The following is a 21,554-nucleotide window of genomic DNA, read 5'->3' on the forward strand; positions in this document are numbered from 1 at the left end:
CCTGTTGATGTCAGGGTGTCTCACCTCAAAGAATGACTCTGATTAAGCCACGGATGAATTCTTTTCCTTCAGAGTGCCCTTTGATGAGAAGAAGTTGTTATTTCTTCATTACTTCAGTCTTTGCTTTTACAGTTGGTGCTTTTTGCCTTCTGTCCATAAAATCTTAGCATAATCCATTCACCAAGATGCGTCTTCTTCTAGATATTTATGGCTCTGTCTTTATGGACTGGTCTCTGATTCATACAATTGGTTTTGTGTATAGGATGGCATGTAGGGGTCAAAATTGATTTTCTTCATATGGGTAGTCAGCTGTTTCAGTCCCACTGAGGACCTGAATTGCCTGGATTGGAAATCCACCAATTGAATACATGTGGGCCCCTCTCTAAGCCCCTGTCTGCTTCATTAGTCTGCGTCTACGTGGCCGTGCCAATGCCACATTGTCTTGATGGCTGCAGCTTTACAGAGTCTTGAAATCAGCTAGCCTGTACCTTCTAACTTTGCTCTATTTTTTTTTCGAAATGATTTAAAACTTTGAAATGACAGTTTTCTGTAAAATAAGTCAATGCTGTTGTCATAGCTTATTATGTTGTCTGGTCAAGCCCACATCTTTATGATTGGAGTAGATTTTTTTTTTTCCCAAATTAAAGAACTACTCTCATTGGAGGCACAGTCCTTATTTATCTTGAAGATAGCATGCTAGAGTGATGGAGCGTGAAGGAAGGGTCTGGAAATCTGGAATATAGTCCTGGAAGTCCTCTAACTCATCAGGATCTTTGGGGTCAGCAAACTCCCACTTATCGAATGGAAATACTACTGATCAGAATGATCACAAAGGCAGAATGAAAAAATTACACAAATGTGCTTCCAGAACTATAATGAAGTGTTGCGATGTCAGTGGTTCCATGAGAGTCACCCCCTAGGATTCCTTTCGTAAAAACCCTAGAACAACTCTCTGGCACAAACTGTTTTACAAAATAGGGGCTAAGTCCTTGTTAATGTCAACTGCTGTTATCCACAACGTCCCAAATGATTACCCAGGCTTTTGGTATTGTGACATGTGGCTTTAAGTCAGAGCTGACAGTCTCTAATGTGAGTCACACTCAGCCTTTCTTGTCTGGCGTGGAGAGCAGGAGGGCCGCATGTGGCCAGCACCTGACTGGACCCACGCTTCTTCAAGCATCACGGCCAGATTTGTTTCTCTTCCTTAAGTCTGCAACTTCCATTACCAGCAGCTCCTGCCAAAGCTGACTGACTCCGTGTGTGTGTGTGTGTGTGTGTGTGTGTGTGTGTGCACGCGTGCATGTGCATACAGATGCCGAAAACATGAGCCATGTTGCAGGGGTCAGTCAGAAGACAACAGCCAATATTCCCAGAAACAGAGTGGTCAGGTTTCCCTAAAAAATGTGCAGAGATTGTGTTTCTGGCAATGAGGGCCCAAGTTAAAAGCAAACAAAAATACCACAGAACATATAACAATTTGTTTTTTGAAGGATATGTGATTCTGAACTTGGACCCAGTTCTCTTAAATACATGCTTAACTTCTCATGAACAGGACTCCTTAAAAATAAATAAATAAAAATACAAATATAGAATATATATTAAAAAATATATATAAATATATATTAAATATATTAATATATATTAATACAGAATCTTCACCTGCAGCTATTAAAAGAATTTGGGCGATAAACCCTTTATTGATTCCTTCTGTATTAACTCTGTGGGGGCAATTGGGCAATGAATAGCAATCAGAGGAGAAAGACCATTTCACGGACGTCACCCGTCGGCCCGGCTAGTGGATGAAACCCATGGGAGTAAAGACGGGCTTACACTCCCTGATGTTTCAGTAGCGCTTTTCTCTTTCCCAGACACACCGGCCTAGCCCTAGGTGTGTCTGGGTCTCTGTGGCCACCGAAGTCTTGTCTGTTTCCTAAGCACCATGGTGATGCTGCACTCCGCGTAAGGTCAGTCGGGGGGACCCCAGTAGAGAACAAAAGTGTATCCTTTATCTGCACACAGAATTCGAAGCATACGGATGCATGGGTTGGGTTTACGAGGGAAGTCTTCTCAGGGAAGTCGGGGATGCTCTGCCGCTTCCATGGCCAGGTCATCTCATCTGGCCATTCAACGAGTCTGCCGTTCCTCCAGCCTGTGTTTGCCCGTTCTGCAGGCAGAACGGACCCCAGTGTGGCCGGGGTGGGGGTGGGGGGTTGGAAAGGAGACATTCCAGGGACCAGGAGAGGGCGAGGAAGTTCGCCCGGGTGCCGCAGGCATGGGTCTTAGCTGAATGCTCTTTTTTTCCTTTTTCCCTCCACGGATTTCAGAAACCTCTGCAGAGGACTGGGAGAAGGTTGTCCTGAGGGTTTACTTACTGGACGTGATGGCCTGGTTTCCTCCCCTCTGGATTTCACTCCTTCCTTCATCTTTCTTGCCTGGAGAAAAGGTCAAGTCCAGTTGGGTTCCTTGTTCCCGCCTTTTTTTTTCTTTCATCACACTTTTTAGGTTGCTGTTCTGTGCTAGGCTTTGGAAATGCCCGCATAAGCAAGGCGTAGTCCCGTCTCTGAAAGCAATCCCAGCTGAAGAGAAGAAAGAGCCCCGTGGGCATACAGGGCACAGGAGTGGTGTCCATGTGAGACACGCGCGGCTGGCTGTGGCCAAGGGCAGGGAGAGCTGAGCCATGTGCCCTGTGGGGGCAGAGCCTGCTTCCAGGGCACATGAGACAGAGGCTGAGGCTTGCAGGACAAACCCGATCCAGCAAGCCGGATCCATCCCTGAAGATGCAGTTCACATCACTCTCGCATGAGGCTGGGACCGGGGGTTCCTAGGAACAACGGTGCCGCACGTTGTGGCCCCTCGCTCTTTGGAAAAAGAGAGAAGGAAAGAGGAAAGCTGCTTTGTGCAGATATGCCTTTGCCAGAGAGAGGATTCTGCAGGTTCTGTTTTGTGAGTTTCAGCCTTCTGGTGCGTGATGAGGAACTTGTAAGTTTTGGGTTAGTTTGTGTGATTGTCGGAGCCACACCCTCTGTTTAGGGCTGTTGTCTGGGGAAAGGGGCGCATGCGAGCTTCGTGCCTGTTCTGGGAGAAGCTGGGCTGGGCACCTCACGTTGCATGATCCTGCTTTCCTCGGTGGGCCAGAGACCTTCTTTTGTGCATGTTCTGGACGAGGACATCGGGCCTGAGTCTGCACCGCTCAGCCTCCCCTGTGCAGCAGGAGGTAGAGTTAGGTGTCTGTTCGACACCAGAGCCCAGGAGATTCTTCTGCAGTGTGCTCTTTCCCTGGAGAAAAGACAAACTCTTGTCCTTAGATCGAGTGAGAATTTGCCTTGTCAGCTAAAGACCTGATGACGTCCCGGGGGAGGTGTGGGAGTAGAGACCCGGCCAGAGTGGCAGGAGCGGAATCCGCATGGACAGAGACGCAGGCGTCCAGAAGGCCCAGGTCCTTGGGTGGATGTCACTTGGACAACGGCTTCACTCCTTGGAAGAGATAGGGAGAAAAACATGGCAGCAAACTCTCTGGGCTTTTCTTTCTTTTCCCTCTGTCCTGTTTTAGTCTCAAATGTGGACTTTGCTCCATAGCTTTTCCATAAGACAGCTGAGCAGCAGAATGGCTGCAAACACTGTCCTGGGGCCCCGTCGGGTCCTGGCACTGATCCCAACCCCAGCATAAGCCAGGGCACTCGGGCATGTCTGCAGAGATCGTGTTGCAAAATGACGACCCAGATATCTGGGACTTTGGTGTTTCAGTTCTGCCCTGAAGACACATGGGCTGGACTCAACTTGCAGCTTCATTCCAAAAAGAACGGAAGATGTTTTGAAGGAACTGCTGCCTAACTTTTCCCTTGCTAGCCTGCAAATTCCACCGACCTGGGATCCCACTCTGTCCTGCTCCCTGCACGTCCCCAGCCATCAGAACCATGTCCAGCTCGTGGCAGGAGCTCAGTAGTGACAGCGGGGACAGTGGGTGACCTTGGGGGCTCTGTGAGCACTGGCACGGCCAAGGACCACTACCTGTGTGCCCCAGACCCCCCATGCTTATCAGTCTCAGGCGGGATCCTTTCTGAGCCCTCCGTGTCAATGGTGAGGACACTCACAGTAGTGACGGTGTTGGCCTGAGGAGCAGCCGCCACATGCCAGGCACTGGCTTGGGCACTTTGCAGAGAGAGTCTCATTTTTTTATGGATGTCACCGTTCTGACATAGCAGGACAGTCATCCAGATGCTCCTTCTTTGCTGGTGAGGAGAAGTAGGCTCAGCAAGGTTGGGCCTTTGAACTAGCAGCTGATGCTCTGGTCTCGCATTTCACCAGAGACAGAACCAGCCGGACAGGGGTGTCCTCAAACTCCCGCCACCAAGCACACTGGCCTTCTCCAGAAAGGCCTCCTCTGGAAATTCCTCCTCTGCTCATCTCCGCTCCGGGAGCCCCTCCAGTCACTCCCGCCCCCCATCCCTCCTCCGCATTGGAGGGGCTTCCTAGGGCCTGCCCCTCCCTCCTCCTCCTCCCTGCTCCTGGGAGCTGCACCACTCCCCCACCCCGCCCCCACTTCCCTGGCCATTCCAGCTCATTCTTGCACCAGCCTCTCCCCTTTGGCTTGACTCTGGTCCTTGTCCTGGACTTGCATTCTGCTCTGTCTGCCCTCCCTCTTGCGACTCACCCCCTCCTGGGCTGGGAGCAAGCCTCTTCTCCCTTGACTCCCAGTTTAGTTCCAGCTCTGCCTAGATTTCCTCTGCTCTGCTGTCACCTGCCTCGCTTCTCCCCTACCTGCTGCTTCTCTTTGCCTCCTCCATCTGAATGGTAGCACCCAGCTGCCTGGGAGGTGACACTTCCTCCTGCTCCGCCTGACCCACCAGCAGGGCCTGCTGGGTCTTCAGAATCCTCCGCAAACCACTGGTTTGCTCCCTCCTGCCATTGCCACAGCCTGCACCGCCCCACTCTTGGCTCCAGGCCACTATAGGAGGCCTGGCATGTTTCCTTTTTAGTTCTTGTGTGCTGTCTGTGACTTCTGACACTGGTGTCCCCCTGCGTCACAGGCACTGTCTCAGGCTGTGTATGTCCCACAGGTAGGACCATTGTGTCTGCTCTACTGGTGGGAGCACTGGAGCACCAAGCAGTTAATTAAATTGGCCCAAGGTGAAGGCTGGGGTAAAACCCCAGACAATGGAGCTCTCTGGGCCTTGGTGCATACAGCCTCCCAGAACATCACTCCCGTCACTCCTGGGCATGGGCTGCTCAAACCCAGCCTTCTCACTGGGCCTGAAGGCACTGTGGAAGCCTCCTGGTGGCCTGCCCCCACTTCCTGCCACACGGCACCAGGCAGTATCCTTAAACACTCCAATCCACCACAGAGCCTTTGCACCAGCTGGCCCCTCTGTCTAGAAGCCTTTTCTGCTGGTTCCTCATGTGGCTGGGTCCTTCTGGGCATTTGCCTCCCAGCCTACCTGTCATCCCAGTGAGGCCTCCTGATCTTGTCAATTCGCTGTTCCCTTTTAGTTAAACACCACCTTCCAGTCTTTGTAGCCCTACTGCCATCTTACTTGACCTTCGTGTTTGGGTGATCCTCACCGTTTGCTGTGATATCTAACTTCCATTGGAATGCAGGCCCCAGGAAAGCAAGGCCATGCATTCTCCCTGTATCCTAAACCCTGCATCCATTCTGGGATTGGAGAGACATTTGCTGAGTGAATGAGTGAATGAGTCAACAAATGAGCACTTGGCACCTTGGGACTTAGAGCAAGTGCCTCTGGGCCCATAGACTTCCCCGCCGCGCTGTACACCTCTGTCTGTCCATGCCGGCTTCAGCCCTGTAGGTCAGCATCCCCACCTCTGAGAGCACTCAGGCCCATCTCTACTTCTCGTAGGTGATCCGAGACGTCTACAGCGGCTGCAGCGGGCAGGCGGAGTCAGAAGGCCCTCCCCCGTCGAGCTCCCCGGTGCACAAGACAGAGCTGGAGAAGGTAAGGACATCTTTCTCCCCAGGAACAGTGCTCTAGCCATGGATTTAGTCCTCCCTTGGTGCTGTGATAGCATTCTCTGAGAATTTTAGCCCTTGGAGGTAGGAGTAAAAGTGCAATCCTTCTGTTTCTGCATTTCGAGTGCCTACTTCTGTATGAAGCTTCAGTTAGTCCTTTCACAGACCATAAGGCTGGTTTGATCATCCCCCAGCCATAGCTGCAGAAATGGGTTGAAACGTGCAGAAGGATTTCAGGGGTTCAAGGCTAGCTCGCTGGCCTGTGGCGGAGTTGAACTCTGCGTGCTAGTCCGCATATGTCTGGAAGGCGGTGGGCACCATGTCGGTGTGCCTTCTGGAAGGGTTATTCCCCACAGACCAGGATGCGTTCCCCATCCATTTCTGCTCTGTATTCGGTTAGCTGGTTGGAAGGTGCAATGAGAGCCCAGCAGTGGGGCTGAAGGGTTGGTCTTTCTTGCAGGAAATGTGTGAACCCGGCACTGCTGGGCGCCATGCCCGGTTTTCTCTGGCTGTGTCCTCCATGCCGGCACACACACGACACACACACATCTCCTCTCTCTGCAGGCCAGGCGGTGGTCTGGTGGAGCACCCTGTGGCCCTGGAAACTTCCGAGTCCTCCCTGGCTAACCCCTGCTGCCAGCGAACAGATCCCTTTTTGTCTGTTCTTGTTTCAGCCCAAGTTCTCCAGGAAGCAGAACTGATATGGGTGTGTGTGTGTGTGTGTGTGTGTGTGTGTGATTAAGTACATATACTATTTAAATGTAAAATATGGCTTATATTTCAAAGTTATGTAAGTATGTATACAGATACACACAAATACATATATATATGTACACAAAGGATTTATTTTTTTAAAATTTTATTTATTTATTGGAGAGAGAGAGAGAGCAGGAGCAAGGGGAGGGGCACAGGGAGAAGCAGACTCCCCACTGAGCAGGGAGCCCAACATGGGACTTGATCCCAGAATCCTGGGATCATGACCTGAGCTGGAGGCACTTAACCAACTGAGCCACCAATGCGCCCCTGAAGAGATTTATTATAAGGAATTGGCTTATGTGATGATGGGGACTGGCAGGTCCAGTTCAACAGTGTAGGTCCATGGGCTGGAGACCCAGGGGAGCCGATGGTGCAGATGAAGTCTGCAGGCAGTCTTCTGGAGAATCTCCTCTTGTGGGGGAAAGGGGATCTCTCCAGTCGCTCCAAGCCTTCACCTGATTGGGTGAGGCCCACCTGCATTATAGCGGGCAGCCTGCTTACTCGCATCCACTGATCTCAGTGTTAGTCTCATCACCAGCCCCCTTCAAGCGGACACAATAAATTAACCTCCCAGTCCTCACCCAGACACTGTGACGCAGCTGGCCTGTTTGTTTTTCTCCTGATGACAAAACCCATGCCTGCTCACTTTAGAAATTCGGAAAGCGCAGAGGAACAGGAAGAGGAGTAAAGAAGTCCTCAGTGAGTCTGCCGCCCAGAGGAGGCAGCCCCCCCGCAGCACTCTGTGTAGGTTTAACCAGCGGGGTGCTCTGGTGCATAAAATTTCTTACGCTGCCTCTCCCTCCCTTCCCTCTATCCTGTTAGCAGTGTTCCAGTTTTTTGAAAACTTGTAATAACCAGCAAGCGCGTCTACATTTTCACCAGGCACGTTACCCTGGATCTGTGCATCTCTGCTATTTGTATCAGAGCTCCCTGCCCCAGGCCTGTCTTCCTTCTTCAGACAGTTTAACACAGCGCGGTCCTTGGCATCTCGCTCACGAGTCTTCGCCGTGTCTCTGTGACCCAAGAAGAGACTCCCAGAAGCTGGCTTACTAGACCAAACGGTGGAGATATTTCTTATGATTTTGCCTCACGCTGCTAAGCACTCCGCTTTCCAGACAGGCTGCCCCCATGCCTCTTTGCGGAGCACGTCAGGGCTCCCATTCCCCATGGGTGCTGGCCATTCTGATCTCTGACGTCTAAGGCCGTCCTCTGAGCACCTGGCTGGACCCACCAACCCGGGCCCCAGGGCTGCTTCCTGGCCTGAGAGCTGGGGCAATGCTGGCTTTCGTGATGCTGTCCCTGGGGTACTTGGCCCATGATAGGCACCCTCTAAATGCCCGAATTCCCTCCCTGCGACTCCTCCCGGCGTCACCACCACCCGGACCCCTTGATAGCAGCTGGTCGTCGTGTTCCCTGCTGCCCTCGTGTCGTCCAGACGTTCTGTTTGTCTCCGGCTGGCCAGGCTCTGTGGCGCTGGGCTATGATGCACAGAACCAGGGCGGGGTGGGGTCCAGCCCACTTCCTCTTCCTCCCCCCCGCCCCCCGATGCCACAGTCTCCCACCAGAATGGAGGATCCAGCTCCCAGCAACATCTCCTCTTCAGGCGCCAGCTTGGGGTCCTAATCATGCTCCTTACATCCAGATCTCAAGCCTGAAAGAATTTCAAGTTGTCAGGCGTGCTCTTGGGCGGTTTCGACAGTAGCTCATCTCAGCAAGTATATTCGGAGGGTGTGTGTTACGGGCGATGTCTGACCTCACCCGGTTATTGGTTGGCGACAGGACGAAATTGAGTGCATGGTGAGCTATTTCTGGAAGGATAACATGGTTTGCTGAGGGGAATATCTTTTGTAATCTTAATATTTTTTCAAAATTACTTACAAGCAAACAGGATTTGGATGTGATAGGGGCGGTACTAGAGAGCATGTTTGTTGTACTTTGGTGAGTTTGTTCTTCGTTCCTCTGTTGTTTCTGAGGCTTCAGCAGCGAGCCACCCGGCAGCCTGTCTGTCCCCGAGCCCTGGCTTCTCTGTGCGGCTGTGGACTTGGCCACACTTCCTTCCACTGTGGGGATCACTGTGGACGCATCCACGAGACATCACGTGGCCAGTGCGAGCCACGGTGAGAGTAATTTCATCCTTTTTACCCTCACAGAAGCTGTCTTCTGAGAGACCCAGCTCGGATGGGGAGGGCGTCATGGAGAACGGAGTCACCATGTGTGAAGGAAAAGAACAAGGTGAGTTCTACTTGCACCCCGACCTCAAACACTGAAACACGAAAACGAGAGTAATCAACAAAAAGCGGGGGCCAGCTCCGCAGGCCCTGATTGTGTGACAGGTCTCCTTGGAAGTTTGGCGACAGAGATGGCATGGTCTGGGTCACACATGGGAAGTGCAGAGAAACCCCTGTGTTTGACGGGAGCCCCATGTGTCTTCACCTGCCGTCCTACTGATCCCTGGCACGGGCATTGGCAGCCTGCCTATATTCCGAGTCCCAGGCTTCCCGTAGCTCATTTCCTCACCTGACTTGTCACTGAAAGGACTTTGCAGCCAGGAGAGCTGGCTGTCGCATGGTTATCAGGTGTCAGAATGTCCTTCCTTTTAAGGCTGGATGACATTCTAGCCTCCGGAGGGACCACACTATGTTTATCTGTCCATCCATCAGTGGACCCTTGGGTTCTCCGATGTTCTGGCCATTGTGAATGATGCTACTGTGAACATGGGAATTGGGGTTTTGAATTATTTTTTTTTCTAAGTCAGCTTTTCAAGCATAAATTATGACCATTTTAATGTAGTACTCTGTAATTGTGGCTTTAATTTGCATTTCCGTAAAGATGAACGATGTTGAAGTTTTTTTAATGTGTTTTTTTTTTTGCCAACCACGTATCTGATGAAATGTCTATCCAAATCTTTGTCCGTATTTTTATTGGATTTTGTTCATCTTTACTGACCACTGAGAGCTCTTTATGTATTTTGAATACAAGTCCTTTATTGGCGTGTCTCACATAGAACTTTTCCCGGTACATGGCTTGACTTTCACTTTCCTTCCCGGGGTGTGGACCGAGAGGATGGTAGGATTTGCAGGTCACAGGGGAGTTCTCCTTGTGCGAAGCCAACAGCCTGTGTGCTCCTGGCCCTGGGACCTCTGCATCCCAGAGGAGAAGGCCGCCAACCCAGCTCATCTGTGCTCTTGCGCTAGAAGGGAACAGACACCCCCCAGCTCTGAAATGACATCCCCTTAAACCACACAGCAAGCCAGGCCACTGAGAACCTTGAAATCCAAGTAACTTGGACTCTTGGGCTACGACCAGGTTCACGCCAAAAGGTCACGGTCTCTGCATTTGCCCATGTGATTCCCTGACGCGGTCGCGTCAGAGTGCAGTTTTAGTTCTCGCCATCGGAAGTTACTCAGGGGAAGGCATCGTCTGTGTCCTCCCACAGGCACATAACGTATAATCAAAGCCAGGAAAGCTATCTTTAAATTTTGCCCTGAAACAGAAAAACCTACAATCTCAGGTTCCCATGCAGGCGTGGGGCGTGGCAGACACAGGCTTTGTTGGTCCCTGTCCTCGTTTGCCATTTCTTCCCTGGCTCCCTGCTGGAAATCAGGTTCACAGAAAGATACAGATGTCTGGGTGTCTGTGTCAGAGAATGCATCTGTATCTAGAACTCCCCTGCTTTGTTTCCACGAGGACGGTGACCCGGGTTCGCAACTGCTCTGCTCTGTGTCCTGCAGATGCTAAGTCGTTGCTGAAGGAAGCCGGTAGTTTAAATACACTGTGGCTTCGACCTCAGCTTCTCCCCTTGCTCACTATCAAGCTGTTTGCAGGTGACAGATCTCAGCAGGGCTCCCCCGATCCCAGCTGTGTTGTCGCTCAGATTCTCCACAAGCTGCAAGGCAGTGTCCGCGCTGATGACAGTTACGACTTTGCCAACACTGGGAGTTAGCTTTGCCTCTGTAGCCTGTCCCTCGCTGCAGGCCGTGCGCTCACGGCGTGTGCCGCTCAGACCCCTGTGGCTTTCCTGCTCTGACTTGGGCTGAACATCCTAAGTTTTGAGGGTTTCTTCATAATTTTATTACACGTGCCGCATGCTGCCTTCGTGTAGTAAATAGCAACACGTATTCTCACATTCCTCTGTACTTTGGCTTTTTCCTCCAAGGAGTCCCTTTCTTCTGCTTTTGCAAAAAATTAATCAGGGGTCTTCAGGGAATTCAAAGTATGATCTCTTTTCTTCGTAGATCTCTTTCCAGCAGGTACTTTTCCAATAGGAGCAAACGCTAGCAGAATTGAAAGTAAATGTAACCTCTTTGCTTTGAGCCATGAGGAGGAACCCTGCTCTCTTCTGGGCCCACACCAATCGCTGACACACAGCAGGTGCTCAGTGAGTGAAAAACAAGGAAGATAAAATTGACCATGATTTAGGCTTTTTAAAAAATGTTCTCAGTTGAAGTCTGTAATCAAAACACCCTTTTTTATTTTCATCATTGTTCTTGACAGTCAAGAGGAAAAAAAGTTCCAAATCAGAGGCCAAGGGCACTGTGTCCAAAGTCACTGGGAAGAAGATCACCAAGATCATCGGCCTGGGGAAGAAAAAGCCCTCGACGGATGAGCAGACCTCATCCGCGGAGGAGGATGTCCCCACCTGCGGTAAGACGGAGGGGGCCTGGCCATGAGCGTGGCCTCTTCTGCAGTGGCCTCTGCTTCCTGTGGGCTTGCTCGAGTCAGGCTGGTGATCCTCAGCATGGCAGGAGAGTGGGAGATATGCGGTGTCTTACTGCTTCGTAATAAAAGATCTCGCAGGGGTTTGGCCTGATCTCAGGTTCTTTCAAGACGAAAAAAAAATTCTTTCTTTGAACCCATGAAGTTCTCCCAAATTCCTTTTAAGCGTTTCTCAGCTGGGGTGCAGGCATGTGCCTTGGTGAGCGATGGCAGGAGCACGGAGCGTGGCACAAGAGCAGGGTCACAGTTGGTGCTCTTCCCCAGGCTGACGCAGGAAACCGAGCATCCTGACAGACTGCATGTCTCAGACCTCAGTTTCAAGTGCAGCCTGCTGGACCACCCCATCCTCAGCCAATCAACGGGAGTCCTGTCTGAACAGCTGCCCCCTGCATCCCCAGGATAGGGTGGGCACCGGCAATGCAACCCCAGCCCTCCTAGGGTTTCTGCTTACATGGCAGAGACGGGTCTGAATGAGGGGTCACGGGCAGAGACGTGCATTGTGACCCGATGACTGAGAGGAGGGAAACCAGGGCAGTGCGAGCGTCTCCCCGGGTCCCTGAGGTAGAGGCGCACAGGGCGGCCGCTGGGGAGGGACGGAGGCTGGGGTTGTACAGGGGTCCTGTTTCCTTGGCCACCGTGCAGCCCTTTGAGGGAGAACAGCCCTAGAAGCTGGGCGATGAGGCTTTGGCCTCTATTAGGAACCGAGGCTGGGCTGTGGTGCCCAGACACCCCAGTGGCCCAACCCATGTCCTGTCACCAGGTCCCCGGTTTCGTCCTTCTGCAAACTCATTCTGCTCGCCCTGGTGTCACAGTGAGCATCCGTCTGCCCAGGGGATGGGGCCTAGCTGGGGGATACACCGCCCCAAGCGCCCAACGTTGGCTGTACAGACAGATATGAACCTATTGGACAGCCATCATGTCCCAGGGTGTGAACTGTGTCAGGGCGATAGGAGGAGTTGGCGCTGTGGCAGGGGGAGTGTAGGGGGTGTCACAGTGGGTGGGTGCCAGAGCTTACAGGAGCCAGGTGTGAGCTGAGCCCCGACAGCAGGTCTGGGGCAGGTCCCTGCTCCCTCTGGCCTTGATGGATGGGGATCTAGGCAGCCCCATGCGTGAGACTCCAGTGGGCCCAGTACGGTCGCATCCTTTGTCAAGCCTTGGCCGCCCTGGGTGGTGGTACACCGAGGGGCAGAACAACACTGGACCACACAGAGCTCTGGCACCAAGGGGCAGAAGGAAAAACGTGAATCTGTTGGAGCCGAAGTGCTCTTTCCTGTCTACTCTGCCTTCCTCGGTGCTGCAAGAAGCACTTGGTGTGGGATGTTTTGTCCTCACGGGTTGGCCCCACAGCGGAGTCAGAGATTAAAAATGAAAGGAAGGAATTATCCAACAAAGGGAACTGCTTTTTCAGCTTCATTTGTGACTTTTTTTTTTTTTAAGGTTTATTTATTTGAGAGAGCGAGAAAGAGAGAGTGTGTGCAGGAGTGGGAGAGGGCCAGAGGGTGAGGTAGAGGGAGAGAGAATCTGTGGCAGACTCCCTACCGAGTGTGGAGCCCAACATGGGGCTTGATCCCAAGACCCTGAGATCACGACCTGAGCCAGAACACCAAGAATCAGACACTTAACCGCCTGAGCCACCCAGGAGGCCCTTGTTTTTGTGTTTTAAACTGCTCTAGGTCAGCAGCAGAAGTAGGAATTCTCTCATGAAAAACCACATTCATGTGGCAGGCAAGGCAGACAGTGGGGTCCAGACCCTCATTACAAACCAGAACGCAGAGCCCCGCAAAGCCGTGGCACAGCCAATGGGGGGTAGAGGGGTAAGCTGGCCTGCTGACCCAGCTCTGCCCCCGCCTTCGGCAACTGCCCACTCATAAACCCTCATAACCAGCCTCCCTGCGTTGGTGAGCAGGCCCTACAGGAAATCCTGCTTCTGGCACTTTGTTGGAAACACAGTCGGCTGCGCTGAGGGCGGGAAGGGAGGAATCTGGAGCCTGTAATTACCCATGTATGGATTTCTACCAAACAGCTTAGGGGACATCTTTAGCCTCTATTAAGAGAACTTCCTCTGTCCAAAAGATTTTAAGACTGTCATGTGGCTCTTCCCTTTTTCCAGGGGCCAGAGAAGGGACCTGTAGGGAAAGGAAGGGGGAAATGACTGTTCCCAATAGTTTGGGTATAGCTGCAAAGTCGTAGGCAGGAAAGGTCAGCTGGATGAAGGCCCGAGACACCTGCCGTGCCAAGCTGGGGCCGTGCAGCCATGGTCCGTGCATGGTGAGCAGAGCCGAACGGGCCAGGCCAGAGGGACCGTGCTGCTAGGCAGGCAGAGGAGAGCTCCCGAGAGCAACCAAGACCTGGGTTCGAGTCCAGCTCTTCTGTGAAATGTAGCTGGGCAGGTGGGCCTCTAGACGCATAATAACAATCCTGTTGGGGGATCGGAGATCGTTCCCCCAGGGAGCGAGGGGGGCAGTGAGTCCCCTAGGCAGCCTGGCAGCGCTTCTCCTTCCTGCCCTGAGGCTGGGCAGTGATGGGAGTGTCAGCTGGGTGAGCGCTGTGCATAGCCACTGCATGCCATGGTCAGAGGTGGGTGCCAGTCCCCTGAGCAAAGAAGGACCTTCTCTTTGCCCTTTGCTGGTGCTTATGAGCCTCTCTATGAACTCAGCAGTTGTTGTCTGGAGATGCATGTCCTCTCCCTCTCTGCCCCATCTGTCCCCCGCTGGACCCGCACTCCGGCCTCCTGACTGGCCACCTTCTCTGCACCGTCCCGGCTACCAGCTGGGAGCTGCGCAAACAGGGTCCTGCACTGAAACCCAAGTCTCTGTGTGGCCCCGGGTCAGAGCCTCTGATGGTCCTATCTCAGGGTGACGCTGCAGCGGTCTCTTCCGCTTTCCGCGGTGAGACCAAGAACTACTGAGCGCCCCAGCCGTGCTCCGGTGCCCGGCACAGAGCCTGGCAGACAAGGGCAGCTCAGCCAGCTTGCGGACAGAATGAATTAGCTTAAGCAAATTGCGTTGTCTCCTCGAGCCTCGGGTTCTTCCCTTACCTTGCTCTCCTAAGGAAATTAAAGATGAAATCACGAGCGCTAAGCTCGGTGTTTCATAATGAGGTCGTAATTTACGCTCAGTAAACGCTTGCTGTGATTACTCATTGGTTCACCTGATGTGCTTTTTTTTTTTTAAAGATTTTATTTATTTATTTGACAGACAGAAATCACAAGTAGGCAGAGAGGCAGGCAGAGAGAGAGGAAGGGAAGCAGGCTTCCCGCTGAGCAGAGAGCCGGATGCGGGGCTCGATCCAGGACTCTGAGATCATGACCTGAGCTGAAGGCAGAGGCCTTAACCCACTGAGCCACCCAGGCATCCCCTGATGTGCTTATTTTTAAAAAGACCTGAGCACGCAGACGGATTCAAGGCAGCATCACGGCAGCGCCGGTGCGTGGCCTGGGTCATCAGAAACATGGTCCCAGGTCCCAGGTGGGTGGCCCCAGGGGGCAGCAGAAGCTGACCTAGCCTCACGGCCTTGCTGGATGTTTCCAGGGCCCCTCCTAGCTCAGCTGTTCGGGGACTTTGTGTAGTTTCCAGCGGGAGGGGTTTTCTTACCTTCTATCACAATCTACCCCACAAAAAATCAGGTGACCTTTCATCAAAGAGGTGGAAGGAATTCTTGGTATAAGTCACTGAGCTGGGCATCAGCATCCCCGTTCTGGGGCGTGTGTGCCTATTGGCAGACAGTCCCCTAAGAAGGTTAGGTGGGGGCTTGGGCGCCGGGTGGACAGGGTCTGGCCGTTGGCAGCATCATGACCTTTGGTATCCCCGGCCCCCCTTTCCCCCTGATGTCTCCTCGCAGCTGATTATAAACCGAGACAGGCCTGGCAGGCAGACGCCATGTGTTCCGCCTCACGGAGGGGAACTTGGGGACACTTGGCCCCACTTTGCCTGTCCTTCTGTAGCTGCCTGAACTCAAGAGCAGCTCGCGCGGAGGCCAGGATGCCGGGGCTCAAAATGGTGGAATGCCAGAGCGTTTGTGTCTGTCCCCACTCTGCTCGGATATTTGTTTAATCTCGGGCCCGTAACGTTACTTTTATAGCTTTAATGAAACCTTGAGCCTCTTGCCATGGTTTTGCGAGCAATCTTCGAATTCAGAGCAAGAATAATCTCAAAACACCAGTGACATTCCCAACTGCAAAGATATTACCGATAACATCTCACCTAGCACGACGGATGGGATCTAAAAAGAAATCAAATTGCATTGAAATTACCTCATGCAGTTCGTGGAACTGCCCTGGGCTGGTGGGTGAGCCTGGGGTGGGGAGTGCCGTTCTCACTGGAGGACCCCTGGAGGACTCCTGCAGGACCCCATGGTCCCCACATCCCCAGGCCTGGCTGCACTCTGGCACCACCTGGTGGCCGGTTTGTGGTCCAGCTGAACTATGCTTGGGGCCCATTGGGACCCAGTGTCCCCACCCCATCAGCATGTCATGGGGCATGGGAACCTACCCTGTGACCCCAGATGCCTCCAATGGACTGTCTTCATTTCCCTGGGCTCCCCCCCCCCCCCGCCGGAAAATGGGACTATAGGGCTGCCCCTCTCAGAGAAGAGCAAAGGGCAGTGAGCCTGGTTACCACGGGCTTTCCTGTTTGTAGAACCGGGCCTTACCCGCTGTGATTTTCTTTTTGCTCTTCCCTTTTCAGAACTGAAAACAAATCTGAGAAAGGCATTAAGACGTGGTCATTTCCTATGATGTCATGCTCCTAATAAAATGAGGGTTTGTCCAATATAATCATCCCTTTTATGACTCAAATGTCAAGAGATCCATAACTTTGGTGACTGGGCCGGGTTCAGCTGGGGAAGGAAATGTCCCGAGAGTGCCTTGACCTGTCCCAGGGATGACCATCCCCTTGCTGAGTAGAGTGTGCTCAGTAACTGCTCCCTCCACATGGCCACAGGGCCCCCGAGACAGAATGTCCCCAAGTGCCGAGTTCTTCAGTAGAAAGTCGCGTACCAGCTTGAATGGAACCTGGTCACTGTCACCGAGAAGTCCGCTGTGCTCTTAGGTCTTACAGCTTAGATTCCTCAAGAGACATCTTAACACCTCACTTCCCTGTCCCCTGTGCGTTGAGGCCAGGCTCCTACGGTCATTTCCAAGGCTCCTGTCACCCAGTCATTGGATGTTCCAAGCCTTTGTCTCCCGTGCTCGCTTGCCACCAGGCCTGTAGACGTCCCTGCAACTTGGTGAGGGCGCCCTGCCCCTGAACCACTCGGGCACAGGGGGTGTCCCTCCCGCCAGCCCCAGCCACAAGGTCTGTGAGTATCCTAGAGTGTAGGACTTCCCTGTGAAGCTCACTCACCTGTGAGTTCCCTGAGTTCCTGGACATCTGCCGTGTGCTGCCTGCTTCCTCTTAGATATGCCACCACATCTGGCCTTGGCCCCGTGTGGTGGCTCATGCTTGGCACAGTCCTCTCAAAACCCTCCGAAGAAGAGGGCTTTCCGTGTGCTTCTGTACGGACAGGCGGTACTGTGATCGCAGGTGTCTGCAGTTCTCACGGCCGCTACTCGGGTCAGATGCGGTTGTTGACTGTGTTTTTAAGCAGAACTCTCTTTTTTTTTAGAGTAAGTATATGAGAACAGTGTTCACAAATAGTATTTTACAGAATGAAAATAACCACTCTCTATATGCATTTTCAACTTTTAAGAGATTTGGGGGGTGGGGGGGGCGTGCCCTGGGGGCTCACTCAGTGAAGCGTCTGCCTTCGTCTCAGGTCCCAATCGATCGAGTCCCGCATCTGGCCCTTGCTGTGCAGGGAGCCTGCCTCTCCCCCTGCCTGCCTCTCCCCTCCTTGTGCGCACATGCTCTCTCTCTCTCTCTGACAAATAAAAATCTTCTAAAAAAATTTTTTTAAAAAGCTTCAGGTCCGGTTTTGCCAGGTAGCCTGCCCCAGTCCCAGGTCAGGAGTAACCCCACTCCGTTGCAGAGGAGCCCCCTCAGACTCCAGTCAGACCCCAGCCTCTCTCCTCCTCCCTGCACTCCCTCCTAAATATGCAAAATACAAGGGACTTGGGTCCCTGGCCCTTGAGCCGTTGGGTTGGCTTCTCCCCGTTCTCACTTATTTCATAAACACAGCCACATGGGCCCCAAGTGTAAGCTTTGGTTCCGGGAGAAGCAGCGTTTCTGACATTTAGGGGTTATCAGTAGAACGGATGTCACCCTGAACCAAAGGCAAACTTCCACTCTGCGTGTTCACCTCAGGAATTCATTGAGCAAAGGTTTATCTGTCGGGCAAAGAGTGTCATGGAGCCCTGTAACTTACCTGAGTACTTGGGGTTCTGTTTTATGGGACTGCCTAGCACTTATCCATGGCTAACACGTGTGGTTGCAGAAATGAAGTGTGGTAGAGACCCAGAGAAAAGCCAGATCCATCCTCCCAAACCCTTTGGGAAGGCATCTTAAAAATCAGAACTGGAGAGGATTCGGGGAGTGTGGGCATGGGCACATGTGCGCACACGTGCATAAGTTGACAAGGTGGCTGGATGACTTAAAGCATCCTCGTTTTATTTCTTCCTCTTGGACCTGAGTTTTCTGTGCCATGTCGCTGCCTTCCTCCGTGTCAAAGGCAGGGGGCGGTCGCCTCCTCGCATTATGGAGCTGGTACGCAAGGCCGCCACCCCGTGAAACCTGGATCCCATGCCTCCTCAGCTCCCATGGTGTGTGCTTGCCTGCTCATTTGTTTGTGACAAAAGAGGGCGATCAGTTTCTCGTATTTGAGACTTCCTCTTTTAGAAATGACGGTTGCTGTTCTTACAGTTCGATCCCGTGCACAGGGGTACGCGGGTCTCCCCATAGCGGTAACGGTGTCATGCAGGGTCAGAGACATGGGCTTTCAGACCGAAGCCTTTCAAGCCCATCTGGGTGGGCTTCATCTGTCTGACAACATCCTCAAACTGCAGGAGTGCGGGGGCTTCTGGGGTGGGCTGTCTGCCTCACGAGGAGCCCCAGAGCTGGCTGAAGGGAGTGGCCGGGCCGCGGAGGGTGCAGGTTTGGTTTCCGCATGCTGATCGCCCACCATCGGTCCCCTTGCAGGCTATCTCAACGTGCTCTCCAACAGCCGCTGGCGGGAGCGCTGGTGCCGAGTCAAGGATAACAGACTCATCTTCCACAAGGACAGGACCGATCTCAAGACCCACATCGTATCTGTTCCTCTCCGCGGCTGTGACGTGATCCCAGGCTTGGACTCCAAGCATCCCCTGACCTTCCGACTGCTTCGCAACGGGCAAGAGGTGGCCGTGCTGGAGGTAAGGTGCCATCCGCGGCCACGCTCCAAGATCCTTCCCTGGGGCACCGTGGCTTCCAGCCATGTCCTTCATACCCCCGGTGGTGGCCTCTGCCAGCCTTTTCTGTCACCTCCTCCCTGGGCCGGTGCCCATTCTTACTGGCTGTCCTGTGCCAGCCCTCCACCAGGCTTCCTTTCCCCCACGTGCCTTTGTGTGGAGATGAGATACAGGACTGTGTACAGTGTACTGGTTCCTAAAAGCAGCAGAAAAATAACTCATTTTTCCCCTGACTGTGGTCCACTGTGAAACAACGTTATTTCTTTAACTTGCCCTTAGGAATATCCTTCTATACAGATGAAACACGGGTTTTTAGACAACCTTATAGACTGTGACTCATGTGCCAGTCCTACAGAAACTGAAAGAACGTCTTTAATTCTGAAGAGCCCTCGGCTTTGTGTGCGTTCGTTCCATGTCTGCCTGCTCTCCTGGAATGAGTTCTTCTCCAGAGCAGAATAGTAAATGGAGCTGGTTTCTTAGCTCTCTGCTGAAAACTGGCAGTTTTATTTCCCTCTGTTACACTATATATTTTCTGCCCACTGTGAATTCAGACCTCCTTTTCTCTTTTTGTGCATTTACGTTATCGTGACTAAGATGCAAAGACTTGCACGCACACACACCTGGGCCCGCGTACCAGGGGTGTGAACCCTCGGAGTTGGCGGATGAGGGCCGCGTTGGTGGCGGTAACGAGGCTGCCTTAGGTTTGCTGGAATGGCTCGTGGGCACTCACTCAAGCGTAGAGCCAGATTCTGACCAACTGTAGTGATAGATGGATGGGGAGCGAGTCCAGGGCTTGGAGCCAAGATCACGGTGGTTCATGAGCCCATCTCAAAGGTCTTGATAGGAGATAGGAGATTGTTTCCAAGACTCTTTTCGCAGAAATGACTATTTTTGGCCGGGGGGGTGGGGGGTAGTTCTTCATGCCCCGGGCTGATAGCCCGTGAGTCTGGCCTGTATGGACTGCGGCCGACTGCAGACTCGTGGTCCTGGGACCTCCTGGAATCTGCAAGTCTGGGCCCTCATCCTCATTCTGCCCACACTGGGATCACACCACATCTTTTTATCTCCCTCAACTTTTTGATTCACCTGTAAAATGTGAGCACTGATCCAAAGTCTGTACTTAGTAAGATTTATGCAGGCTGAAAACTGTGGTGTGGGTGCTGGGGAGAAAGCTAAGAACACAAAGAGGGAAACTGTGGCCTTGGCATGAAACAAGGCAGGTCTCCCGTGTGAGCTTCGACAGCAGCCCAGGGACAGGGAGCAAGGGGACGGAGGTCTGAGCTGGCGCATGCCTGATCCCGGGAGGGGGAGGGGGCAGCCCTGGGGGCAGCCTGGGGAGGAAGTCCCCCTTGTGCACCTTAATCAGCTTTTCCGAGTTGGATGGTGTCCCTTGCACGCAGGAGGAGACCCCAGACGGTGTGTTGCCTCAGCCGCTGTCCCTTTCTCCAGCTGGCTGGTTTCACGGTGGTGAGACATGTGGAGGGTACGGACCAGTTCCTGTGTAGAAGCCCACTTGGTCTGGGTGCACATGCCGTTTCCCAGCTGTTGGGCTCCAGGCGGGCTTCCTGGCCTGCACCCATGAAGGTGGTGGTGGGTGGCACAGCACCTCCCACCGGCAGGCGCACCTGTCGCTCTGCCCCACTGCCAGGGGTTTTGACTGCACCCCCTTGGGCAGGGTGTCTGTGTGCTTCCCACCGCACACTCACCAGACTTCCCCTTCGTCTCTAGAAGCCTCACGTGGGAAGGTACTTCGAGGCCCTCTATGTAAACAGCCCATTAGCCTCCCAGCTACACCTGCTAATGTCTGTTTCCAGTAATGATGCTTGCCTGGGGCAGTTACCAGAATGACGGGTGCTCAGTGGGGACCTTGTAACCCCATTACGCCTCTATGCTTATTGTTCGCATCTGCTATGAGAAAGGTTTCCCCTCCCTCCCATTTAATTATTAATCCCTTTCTGTATATCGGTGGGGATTCTGAGAGTATCGCTTTAATCAGTGATTGTAATGCTTTCTTATTGTGATTTACTTGGGTGGAATCATCCCAGACTGGGTCAGTGGAAGGTACTTCGAACTAGGCCCTGCGGCCCTTGCTATGTCCCTGTGATAAGAAGCGATGGGCCCTGTCATTCTTTGGTAAGAATGTTCTAGGCTCAGCTTGTACCTTTCCTTGGCCCAGGCCAAGGACATGAAGCCCATGAAGCCATGTCTTCAGGACTCCTGGTGGGACTCAGAAACAGGTGTGTGTGTGTGTGTGTGTGCACGCGTGCGTGCACATGTACGTATTTGTGAGCTTTCGTGAGCGTGCACATGTACGTATTTGTGAGCTTTCGTAGACACATGGATGTGCGTTCACACATACACTTCCGTATCTTTCTTATTAAGAGCCGTGGGATTGTAACTAATACCTCTCATTTCAGCCCAACATCACAGGGTTGTTGTTTTTTGTAAGATTTTATGTATTTATTTGACAGAGATCACAAGTAGGCAGAGAGGCAGGCAGAGAGAGGGGAAGGGAAGCAGGCTCCCTGCTGAGCAGAGAGCCCGATGAGGGGCTCGATCCGAGGACCCGGAGATCTTGACCCAAAGGCAGAGGTTTAACCCACTGAGCCACCCAGGCTTTACAAGAGAATATTTTACAAGAATATTTTTTTATGAAGGGAACAGTTAATAAGCTCCAGAGTAATTGTATCAATCTCACATTACATAGCGTTCAAATACTTGTTAAAAATGCTTAGATAGAATAGTAGCAGCCAGTCAGTACGGGCGCAGTCGCAGACACAGCCTGGCTGCAGATTT

At 52.7% G+C, this 21,554-nt stretch overlaps 1 protein-coding gene across 1 annotated transcript in view; it reads left to right on the top strand.

Moving 5' to 3' along the window:
• The window catches only part of AFAP1 (actin filament associated protein 1), a 134,437-nt gene that overhangs the window by 87,529 nt on the left and 25,354 nt on the right, over window positions 1–21,554 (top strand). Inside the window, exons 9-12 of the mRNA XM_080797616.1 lie at window positions 5,856–5,951; window positions 8,872–8,953; window positions 11,216–11,365; window positions 18,511–18,722. Coding sequence (XP_080653742.1) covers window positions 5,856–5,951; window positions 8,872–8,953; window positions 11,216–11,365; window positions 18,511–18,722 — 540 coding nt within the window. The remainder of the gene's footprint in view (window positions 1–5,855; window positions 5,952–8,871; window positions 8,954–11,215; window positions 11,366–18,510; window positions 18,723–21,554) is intronic.

Source organism: Martes martes (assembly GCF_963455335.1).
Source record: "Martes martes genome assembly, chromosome: 2".
Lineage (NCBI taxonomy): Eukaryota > Metazoa > Chordata > Mammalia > Carnivora > Mustelidae > Martes > Martes martes.